Raw genomic sequence first — 11,497 nt, 5'->3', positions numbered from 1 at the left:
CGGCCGACACACGACCCGGGAGAATCTGCTTAGCTCCTGTTCGGGTGAATGCCCTGGTGCGGTTCGCGCGGCGTGCCAGCCAATCTGACCTGTTGATTGGCAAGGAAGAACACGTGTCAGATTCGGTAACCGCGATCGGCTAAGTTTCCGATCGAGATAGCTAATCGGCAAATCGGCCGATTTGCTGTGATGAAGAAATCGGCTACAAGATAGCGCGATCCTTATAGCCTTGTAGACAGAAAGATACTAAAGCAATCGGCACAAAGCTTATGAAAATAGCACTAGGAAAAGATCTAATCGGCAACGAACGGATCTAACAACGGAAAGTAATAGAAGCCGATACTACCGATTCCTAGCAGGATAACTGGTGATAAAAGCTAGAAAAACAGGTAAAAACCTATGAATCTAGTTGATATCGATAACTGGTGAATAAGTCTAAACGAAACAACAGCGATACGCCGGAAGTTAAAGCTTAGATATTACTCGATAAGCGGAACTTACAGAATCGGCCGGAGATCAAGATGATGCAGCCCTGCCAACCCGCACGAACTCGTAAGAAGAAAAAACGATGGCGAATTCGCCTGCTTGAAAGTAGTACGAAGAATAAAGTAACTTGTTGTATTGATTGATTGTTGTGTTTACAGATTTACAAAGGTAGCTATTTATAGCCCCGTACAAATAATCTTCTTAACCGACTAGGACTCTATCTCTAATTCAAACAGAAAACAAATATCTACAAGCACAACCCGTGCTAAACTAACTACCCCACGCTTCGTGGGCCGAACCCCACCTTATCTTTCCTTCTTTCCAAGCCCATACAGGCCCACTTTAATCCTCCTTCCTGATCGGCCGATTTCTTATCAGCAAAGGGCTGCCGATTGGGAACCTGAAGCGAAGTAGAAGCCACTCGACCGATTCCATACTGTAGCATCTCTTGACCGATTCCCATCTGTATTCCTTCGATTTCCTTCCTCTTCGACGCCGATTCTACTGATGACGAAATCCGGCGTCAACAGAAGCATTTAACTTTTGTCCACTTAGGTGGTGCATGAAAACTGATTTAATGATTGATTGCAACAAAAATAAATTGCAAGGAATTATATGCACCATCAGCTTAACTTTTCAACCCAATCAAGCCTATGTCACACTGAGAATGAGAAGGTTAAAAGCAAGGTTTCAGTCATACACAGCTCCTTCGAGTTCATATCAAAGTGCAATGATAAGCCATCTCGTAAAGGTGAAGTGCGACAATGCATATTTCCTTGATCTTACGCACATTTTTTTATCATATGCAACTTTGATGTTTAAATTGCAGTTTTAACAAAAGATCAAAGTAGTTAAGAAAGTTCAACCATGACAAGATTTAATTCAAGTTATCATTCCATTTAAATAGTCATGAAAAAAACTATGCCATACATGCATATCTATAAAGTTGCAATTACCTTTTAGCATAAACATGGCTTCAAATGTCACATATGCATGAAGTATAATGCTCATTTCTTTTTCTGAATTTTCTGATTTTTTTTGTTTTAAACAAATGAAACACACAAAGTATAAAAAAATTACAATATGTTACAAAGAGCTCAATCTCCCCCTCAAGACAGCCCCATTGGATGAATAACACCAAGTTCTTGTGGCAGAACCACCCAGATTAACCTGGCTAAAGTGTACTCAACATCACCTCATATGCTAAAGTGTACCCAACATCGCCTCATATGTGAGCAGACACTTTAATCAAGTTAAAATGGTAGTCTGTCGGGTTTCACCCGATAAACCACTTGTCTTGGATCGAAATAAAGCATACTCACACGAAGGCGGGTCCAGAGATTACAACAATCCAGATAATTATTATAGGTCCCAAATTCAGTTATTACAACTCAGAAGTTCAAATGCATAAAGTAAAGTTTTTAGAGTTCAAGCAGTGAAAAATAACAAGAGGTCTAACGTCGATACAAAATACCATGGTGAAGCCTACCATGATATCAAACACCGCGTTCCTCGCCGTCCGAGGACGGGTTCCACTCGACCGTCCAACCCTGAAGGAGTTGGGTCGGTCAAGTCAAACTGGCTACCGTTTCCTAAAAATCAACACTACCTGAAAACATAGCCGCAAGCAAGGCTGAGTATACTAATACTCAATAAGACTTACTCGTCAGGTGATATCTACTCCACCGACTTCTAGACATGCAAGGCTTTTTTGCTGAGGGGTTTGTTTTACCAAAAGCATCTAAAGTAGCTCCTTACTTTCAAATTTTAGCATCGGATTCTAGTTGATTAACCATTCTAGGTAAACACCTATTCTAAGCAAGCATGGTGAACAAGCAAAATTAATCAAGCATCAGTATTAATCATCATACTTGTTCCTCTTCTTACTCAGTGTAGCATAGTGATCAAGTAGTCTCAAACTGTGAGAGGCAGATGATTCGAATTGAGTTTCTTAACTTTGCAAGGTGAACCTAAACCCATGACACATGCGTACCATACTGGGTCCACACATGTCAGCCGTCCCCATGAATCCGCAGGCACGTGGACAGGGCCCACTTCCCTTGGATACAAGGCCCCACGGTCCCGAACATCACCGTACCGTGATTGCACTTGTACCCACATGATGCATCAGGGGAACTCCGTTCCAGAGAGAGCGGGGATAAAGCCACGCCCGGTTCAATCATGTACTAGGCTTCCCCATCCCATACTAGGTATGAGTTTAGTACTTTCAAACACTTGACCACAATCACCGACACGGTTCGACCTTAGCACATTCATCTTCTTTACAGGCAAGGCAATCCACCAATTCAGAACCAATTGCCCATCCCCACCCGTCAACCTTATGATTTTAGCATAAGTAAACAGGCAACTCGTATAACTCGCGAGTGACAGGAAATCACTTGACTTTTACCGTGTCCCTATTTAGCATTGCATCTACTCGGCCTATCATACTAGTATTCAAACATAAGTATTGATGTTCATGCAACTAAGGTTTCAAGCAACGCCTATAAACTTAATGCACAAACATAAGTAACAAAAGTATTGCATAAATTTTATAAATCAGGGTTATGCTCCAGGGCTTGCCTTCTTGCCCTAACTTAGCCTTGGGCTCTTCTGAACTTTAGTTCAGGCCTTGGTTTGCCTTGATCATGTTCAGCTCAGCAGGAGGGTGTCCTTCTTCGCATTCCGGGGTGAGCTCGTACGTTCCGTTGGCGAGATTAGCTTTCTACACGAGATGCATATGCAAGATTTCAGTTATAACCTTTCATGATTTAGGTTCGATTTCATAAGTTATTGCAGAAGTATAAATTTTATTTCGACCACATCCACCTAGACAAGAACTAAACCTTGATTTCTCATAAAATAAAGCGCGGTGCGATTTAAAACCTGGGCTTGATTTGATGGTGATTGTGTATACATATAAAGTTTTAACTACTTAAACTTCACAAGGTGGGGTCATTTTAGGGTTGCTCAATATGCATTTGGAAAGTTATCCTGTTTCTAAATTTTAAACTAACTCAAAAGAGCTTTTACCATTTTACCCTTCCTAATTAACATTTGTTATTAATCATTTATCTAGCTATTAAACTTCAATAACTGTTTCTGGAAGAATCTAATAAGATATGATTCTGAAATTTTTATAGAAGTTTCATTATTATAAAAGTGATGTAATGTAAAAATTTGAGATGAATTTGACTTTTAAAAAATTTATTAAAAATAAAGTAGTACCCCATGGCAGAATATAAAGATCTATTTTTAATTCAGGTTCCAGGGACAACTGACTCTAAAATTTTTATAGAAGGTTCACAAGTCCTAATAGAGGCCACTGTCAATTTTTTACGAAAACTATTTATCACATTTTAAGTATATTAAACCACATGCATTTATTTAATCACGGTAAAGCATGTATATTAGAGAAGCAAGTATTTTTTTCTAAGTAGTCATGTGCATCAGGAGTCTAACAAAATTGATTTCACATTTTTAGCATTTTTCTACAAATTCCTACATATTTTCAAAGTTTTAGCTTTTTTAATCTATTTTAAATCAGAAAAGGAAAAAGTGTTTCGCAAAATGGCCCTAGGATCTTTTGAAATCTTACAACTATACCCTTACACTTTGTGATTTGGACCCTGAAAAGAAAAAGGGGATTGCAATGTGGGCTCTAGGCTCGGCCAGCGGTGCTCCGACGCGATTCCGACGAGCGACTGCGATGAGGGGGTGAGCTAGGGCTACGGGCGTGATGAGGGGCTCAACGTGGTTCAGTGCGCTATGGAGGTCGAGGACGGAGGGTGGCCAGTGGTGGCTGTTCGCGATGGAGCTTCGTGCATGGTGGAGCTACTCCTTCTCCGGCGACGGCGGAGAAGACCGGCTACGGGGTCAGGAAGGTGAAGTGGCGGTTGGGGTTGACTCTGGGGTGGTTAGGCGGTTGTGGGAGTGCTTGGAGGGGAGAGCTCCACGGGCGGTGCTACGGGCGGCGGCAGAGCTTTGGCGCGGGGAAAGGATGGCATGCGTTGGCGAGCTCGGAGAGGGGTGGCTTTTGTAGCCGGCAAAGGGGCGTGTGCAAGCACTGCCAGGATAAGGCCGGCGTGCTATTGGCAAGCATGGAGCTGGCCGGGATGAGGCGTAGGTGCGGCAGGCTCAGGGGTTGGCTAGCGATGGCGTGTGGCACCGGGCGCGCTCAGCCGCAAGTTGGTCGGCAAGGATTTCGCCGTGCGGAAGAAGGGATCGTGCGCGCGAGGAGTTGTCAATGGCCTGGCACATGTGGTCTTATTGCCGGCGGCAGTTGGCCAGGCGGTGCTGGCCAGTGCAATGGCCCGACGTGGCGTAGCGATGGCGTGCGTGCGCCGGTGCGCAGGAGGGAGCGGTGCTGGGCAGCCTGGATGTGGTGTGCAAATGGGGAGATAGCGCGTGTGCGCGGTTGGGCAAGGCGACACTCAAGCTATCAAGGTGTGGCTGGTGGTTGGGCGGCGCGCGGGTGTGGAGAGCAGCGGTGATGCGTGGCACCAGCGAGGACGCCGCGGTGCGGTGATCGCGGACCGGGTGCATGTGGGGGTTTGCGTGGCGCGCGAGGGCAGGAGCTTTGGGGCAAAATTTCTTCCATTTTAAAATTTGAACTTCAAAATTTTCAAATACAAAAGTTGTTGTCCAAACTATACTCTTCAACTTCTACAAAAGCTGTCTAGTGAAAAACGCACTAGATTTGGAGTTAGACTCGTGGAAACTTTGGTGGAACGCCGGCTTAAGTAAAACTTAAATTTGAATTAAGTTTGAATTTGATCGAACTTTGATCCAGATTTTGAGTGCCTTCCACTCCAAATTAGAATAAGTGCAAATAATGAAAGTTGCTTGTTTTTAAAGTTCTACAACTTTCATATTGGCCACAAGTTAAGTTCTCATATAACTTTGGTTTTTAACTTCTACTCTCCATGAAGTGCTTTTTAGGGTGTTTTTCACTACTTGGTGAAATTGAAAGGTCTTTTGAGTTTGGCATTTTGAACTTTTGGTTTTTTTCTACTCTTTCCTCCCAATTTCTCTTGTTTTAACCTTTAAATTTTTATTTTGCCCTTTTTGAATTTCTTCTGGTACCACTTGTAGGATCAATTCACAATAAGATAGGCAATCAAAAGGGGTGAATGATTGCAAAAGCTAAAAATAAATTTTAACACTTCCCCCTAATAGCAAAACCTAAATAAACCACGTTTCCAAAACTGGACATACTACTGTTCCATCACTACAATGCATAAAACAAGTGTAATTCCGATCGATGTGAAACTTTGCCAGAATAACTAGACAAAAATATGCAACTAACTCAATTGGAATCATGTCAATCGGACTTTTATATCCGGAGATATTAACGAAACAAGACTGCTGTTACAGATGGTGATAGGAACTGATAAAGCCCTAACTTCGCGAGTAAGCACAAACCGTATGGAATCAACTAATCAAATTTGGCAGACCTCTTACTTGATGCCCTAGCAATATTCTAGATGAATCAAATCAAAACTAAAAGTTGAAACAAGAATTCAATCTAAAAACAAATCTGGGCATGCAAGATGTAAAACAAAGAGAGGAATGAGATTACCACACACAGATCTTGTAAAAACTTAACATTTACTAGCAAGATTGTGTGTACATGATGCCCACCAAATGCACCAGAAAGATTTCTCCACGAAATCACCAAAACCCTAGATGAGACTCCTCCCTCTAGGAAAAACAGAAAGGCCGGAGTCGCCGTTCTGCAGTCTTCAATACCCTTGGCCGTCGCGCACACCAAACCTCGCTCGGCTCGGTCTCCTTTTTATTGCCAACACTAAAACAGGCCATGGGCCTGTCCTACTCGCCAACACACGTAACCACGTGGGCCCTTTCTTTTTACCGCTGCACACCAGCAGCAAGCCGTGTCCAACATGGACACGATCCAATTGCAAAACGTTGCTGCCTGCTGTGCCACACGCACACACGCATGCAGCACCAACACTCCTATCAGGAAGTATATGTGTATTTTAGGATGTACTAGCAAAATACCTCCTGCGCTGCTACGGTAAAAAAATCAAAATGCCCCGTGCGTTGCTACGTCAGAATTCGTTGTTGTCGTCATCAAATTCATCCAAGTGGGACATCATTGACTGTTCATTGTGTGTTACACTGTACAGAACTGCACCTTAATTTAAAAGTAGAGAACAACAATTGATACTAATATGGATTGTACTCAGGAGTATCTTAAAATAACACCATATAATATTAATGCCTGTAGGAAAAAAACACTCGTTTTTAATTTGTTCTTAAAAAGGAAAATGAGCTATGCTTCTAGGAATTGGTTTTCTATTGTCAGAGATCCATTTTGAGGCATATGCTCCTCTGCCCTCCAAATCAGCTGACACCACAATCAGATATTAAAAGAAGAGGAGGAAGAAAACACCAGTCATCTCGTGCAAGGAAAAATAACAGCACTGATGCAACTTTGGTAATGTAATTTTGTTACTAAATTTGGTTAAAGGGTAACCAATTCAGAGCTGTACGAGTTCAGAGTATAGCATAGCTTTTAGCATCAAAATGGGATTAATCACATTGGTAAATAATTAGAAATCGTTGTTATCGGAACACCCCCTACTCTACAGTTGCGCATTCATAGGATTTCAGAAAACAGGAGCGCTATGTGATATTCTCATGCCCTATCAAAGGACAGTATGCCATGCCAGCCATGATGGCAGGGACAATGATGAAAGAAGTCACTCCTTGTTCCTTGATGGCATCAAAGGCTAATTTGGCGTCAAATTCGGTACCAGGACATGGCAACCTCTGGCCATCAGGGATAGTCATGCATGAGGAGATCCCCTCTGATATGGCGATGAGGAGATCACACAGAAACACCGCCAGATTTGACGATGGAAGAACCAAAACAACTCGGATTTGCGACAGCGTAGATTGATTCAATTACCTGTACTTGCTGCTGTGTGGTGACGATGGCCCTTGACAGCGGCAGCACCCACCTGCCCGCCCAAGCTCCTCTTGCAGCCGCTCCTCCCCCCACCCACCTCCTGCCACCGACGGCCTCCTCCGTACGACGCTGGAGGCCCCACCGCCTCCTTCATCACCTGCACAAGCGCCAAACCACATGAAAAAATCAAGCCATTTGCGCACGTGGCACAGACGCACACGCACTTGGAGCGTGTCCTCGACCCGTTCCTCGGTCGCATCCGCGGCCTGGCCACGCAGCCTCTGCCACGTGACCACCGCCGTCTCCTCTGCCACTGTGCACCGGCTGGGGACGCATCTGGACGGCGTCCGTCTGGGGGTGGCGGCCGACCGGCTGGGAATCTACGCCGGCGGAGAAACCCTAGATGCTCGCTGTTTCCCCGCTACTTGCGATGGGAAGAGGAAGCGCGGACGGAACAGAAGGGGAACATAAGCTTTTTCGGCTTAACCCCCTCCCTTCCCTCCCTTTTCCGCCCGAGCTCCGCTCTATTAGAATTTGGACTGCAGGTTGATTACCCAACACTTGACGAGCTTTTTTGCTAAACAAGCATGACAGATGAAAATTGCTGGCAGACATGTTGCTCTCTTTAATATTAGGCATAGATATATCCTTTCCTTGTACACTTGATGTATTCCTTGTACTCCAACCCATATGGGCAATGTGTGTGGAGATCACCGCACTCATTAGTGTGTGCGGTATTTTCCCCATCTACTTCTCTACATGGTATCATGAGATTAAGATCGTGGGCCTCCTCTCCTGCGCCTCCCCCCTGCTCCACGCAACCCTAGGTGGTGCCCCCCACTACGCTGCCGCCACCCACCCTCAGCTGCACCTCCCCGACCAGCTCCCCAACCGGTCCCCCGACCAGCTCCCCTCCCCACCCCCCCGATCGTGCACCATGTCTTCCGTCGACTCCTCTGAGTCCGGCGACACCACTGCTCCTATTGCTAATCCTGTGCTGCCTCCTGGACCGCCCCCTGCTACCAACAGCGGTGCACCTGTGCCGCCACCTGCCACCGGCGGCTCCTCTGGCAGTGCGCCCCAAGCTCCTCCTGCCGGTGACGTGCCTGGCAATGGTGGTGGTGGCTTCATCGTGTACCTGGCACCGCCGCCTGCTGTCCACCCCTACGCCACCGTCTCTGTCAAGTCTCACATCCCCGTGACACTGACGATGAAGTCCAACGCCTACTCCCGATGGACGTCCTTCAAGTCCATGCGCGGCAAGTTCGGCCTCAAGTCGCACATCGATGGCATGGTGGTGCCCCGACCTCAGGACCCGACTGGGATCAAGCGGATTGCTGCGTCCCCTCCTGGTTCTTCACCTCTGTCGATGACTTTGTCCTCAACCTCTCCATGACCGACGATGATAAGACCACTCGGGATCTTTGGCTCGTCATTGAGGGCCTCTTTCGTGCCAACAGGCAGTCCCGGGCAATCTTCCTCAGCCATGACTTCCACTCCATGATGCAGGGTGACTCCTCCATCGCCGAGTACTGCAGCCGCATGAAGACCCTCACCGACGCTCTCCGTGATGTCGACCATCCCGTTCAGGACTCCTAGCTTGTCTTGAACCTCCTCCACGGCCTCAACCCACGCTTCTCCAACACCACCGACGACATCGCCAACTCCTCCACCGGCTTCCCATCTTTTGCCCAGGCGCGGAACATGCTCACCCTGAAAGAACTTTGCCTCGCCAACGAGGACAATATCTCTAACTCCACCGCCCTCCTCGCTGGGACCTCCTCATCCTCCGGCTATATGTGCGGGTGTCGCTCGGTGTCTGGTTCTGTCCGGACTGGTGGCGGCGGCAGCAGCAGCAGCGGCGGCCACGGCGGCAACGACGGTGGTGGCGACGGCGGCGGCAGCTTCCAGGCGCCCCCTGGCAGTGGCAGCTCTCACGGAGGCAGGGCCCCACAGCCCACCGGCCTATGGTTCTATTTCATTCCCAGGCTAGCTCCTATGGTGCCACGGGTTTCCAGCATGCTGGCGGTCAGCATCCGTCGGGTGGTGGGGGTTGGCACGCCAGCGCCCCTGGTGTCCTCGGCCCCCCTCTGCAGGCTCACGCCGCTTATGCCCTATCCAAGTGCCCACTCAGGCGTCAACCTGGGACCAGGCGGGTCTGGTCGTTGCCCTGAACCAGATGGCTCTGTAGAACAGTGGTTGGGTGGTTGACTCAGGTGCCTCCGGCCACATGTCATCCTCGGATGGTATTCTTCTTTCCCGACTCCCTCCCTCTCACTGCTCCATTACTATCGGTAACGGTCACACCCATGCTGTCATGTGCCATGGCAACTCCACCCTTACCACCTCCACCTCTGATTCATGTTAATAATGTCCTTGTTGTTCCTTCTCTAATTCGTAATCTGCTTTCTATTCGTCAGTTTACTAAGGATAATAACTGCACCATAGAGTTTGATGCTTTTGATTTTTCTGTCAAGGATCTTCCGACCAGACGCCTGATTCTTCGCTGCAGTAGCACCGGCGATCTTTACACCTCCAACAGCTAGCTTTGTAGCACCCCACGCCGGCCTTGCCATCTCCTCCAGTTTGTGGCATCTCCGTCTTGGTCATACTGGTCTTGCAGCCATCGCCACACTTAGACAAACTTCATCCATTGCTTGTAATAAAGATAGTCATACTCTATGCCATTCATGTCAGTTAGGGAAATATGTGCGGTTACCTTTCTCACATTCTAGCTCTCGCAATTCTGCTCCTTTTGAGTTATTTCACTGTGATGTTTGGACTTCTCCCGTAGCTAGCATCTTTGGTTATCGCTACTACCTAGTCATTTTGGACGACTTCTCGCATTTTTGTTGGACATTTCCTCTAGTTCACAAGTCTGAAGTCGCCTCACACATCACTTATTTCTGCGCCTATGCTCACACGTAGTTTAGTCTTCCTGTTCGACGCGTTCAAGCTGACAACGGGACCAAGTTTGTTAATAAACCTCTCACTTCTTTATTGACTTCTCGGGGTATCCACTTGCGCCTCTCGTGTCCCTGCACTTCTCCCCAAAATGGAAAAGCCGAGCATGTCCTACGCACCCTAAATAACGTGACTCGCACATTGCTCAATCATGCCTCCATGGCCGCCCCATACTGGGCCGAGGTGCTCGCCACCGCCACCTATCTTCTGAACCGGAACCCCTGTTCTGCCGTTTAGAATGACATACCCTACCACCTCCTTTACTCCCAGCCTCCCGAGTACTTTAACTTGCATGTCTTTGGTTTTCTTTGCTACCCCAACCTTTCAGCCACGGCACACCACAACCTTTCCGTCTACGGGCAGGTCGCCGCTCTCCGCCGTGCTCCGACCGCGACTGCAGCACTTTCGACCGTGACCGTGGTGCACACAGTCACGTCCCCGCCTACTCCGACCGCGAATGCGCCACAAGTGGGTGTGGCCTCGACCGCACCAGCAAGCACTCCGATCGGTCAAGCTAGTGCCCCAACCGCACCAGCGCCCACCGCGACCGCACTGGTGAGCACTCCGCTCGGTCGGGCACACACCACAACCGCACCGGCGCACGCTCTGATCGATCGAGTGCTCACCCTGACCGCACTGGTGAGCGCCCCACTCAGTTGGGCAAGAGCCCCGCTCAGTCAGGCGCATGCCCCGACCGCACCGGTGAGCGCCCCGACCACACCGGCGAGTGCTCCGATCGGTCGGGCGTCCGTCCCGACCTCACCGGCGAGCGCTCCGACTGGTCGGGCGAGCGCCCACAGTCCTCCCCCCCTTGCGGAGACTGTCTACTGCCAGCAGCCTCTCGGCTTTGTCGACCCCGCCACCCCCGATCACGTCTGTCTCCTGCAGAAGTCCTTGTATGGGCTGAAGTAGGCCTCGAGGGCATGGTACCAGCGATTCGCGTCCTTCCTTCGACAACTTGGCTTCGTCGCCTCCACTTCCGACACCTCCCTCTTTGTATCGCCTACCTGCTGCTCTACGTCGATGACATCATCCTCACCGCCTCGTCCTCGACTCTTCTTCGACACATCATGGGGCATCTTCACTCTGACTTCGCCATGACGGAACTTG

The 11,497-nt window shown here is 48.2% G+C and overlaps 1 protein-coding gene across 1 annotated transcript; it reads left to right on the top strand.

Moving 5' to 3' along the window:
* The first annotated feature begins 8,120 nt into the window (after positions 1-8,120).
* Positions 8,121-9,022, top strand: LOC105914393 (uncharacterized protein C6orf132 homolog). The gene is made up of 2 exons (XM_012845969.1): positions 8,121-8,788; positions 8,884-9,022. Exons 1-2 carry the CDS (start codon positions 8,121-8,123, stop codon positions 9,020-9,022), a joined length of 807 nt encoding a protein of 268 aa, XP_012701423.1.
* Positions 9,023-11,497: the final 2,475 nt, after the last annotated feature.

Source organism: Setaria italica, chromosome V, assembly GCF_000263155.2.
Source record: "Setaria italica strain Yugu1 chromosome V, Setaria_italica_v2.0, whole genome shotgun sequence".
In the NCBI taxonomy this organism is placed as follows: Eukaryota; Viridiplantae; Streptophyta; class Magnoliopsida; order Poales; family Poaceae; genus Setaria; species Setaria italica.
The sequence above is the reverse complement of the archived record's forward strand: the minus strand, read 5'-3'. Positions and strand labels throughout refer to the sequence as shown.

Coding starts and splice junctions, on each gene's coding strand:
- LOC105914393 (XM_012845969.1), top strand. CDS start 8,121: ATGTGTGTGGAGATCACCGCACTCATTAGTGTGTGCGGTATTTTCCCC. Junction 8,789..8,883: donor CCTCCTGGTTCTTCACCTCT/GTCGATGACTTT, acceptor TCGTGCCAACAG/GCAGTCCCGGGCAATCTTCC.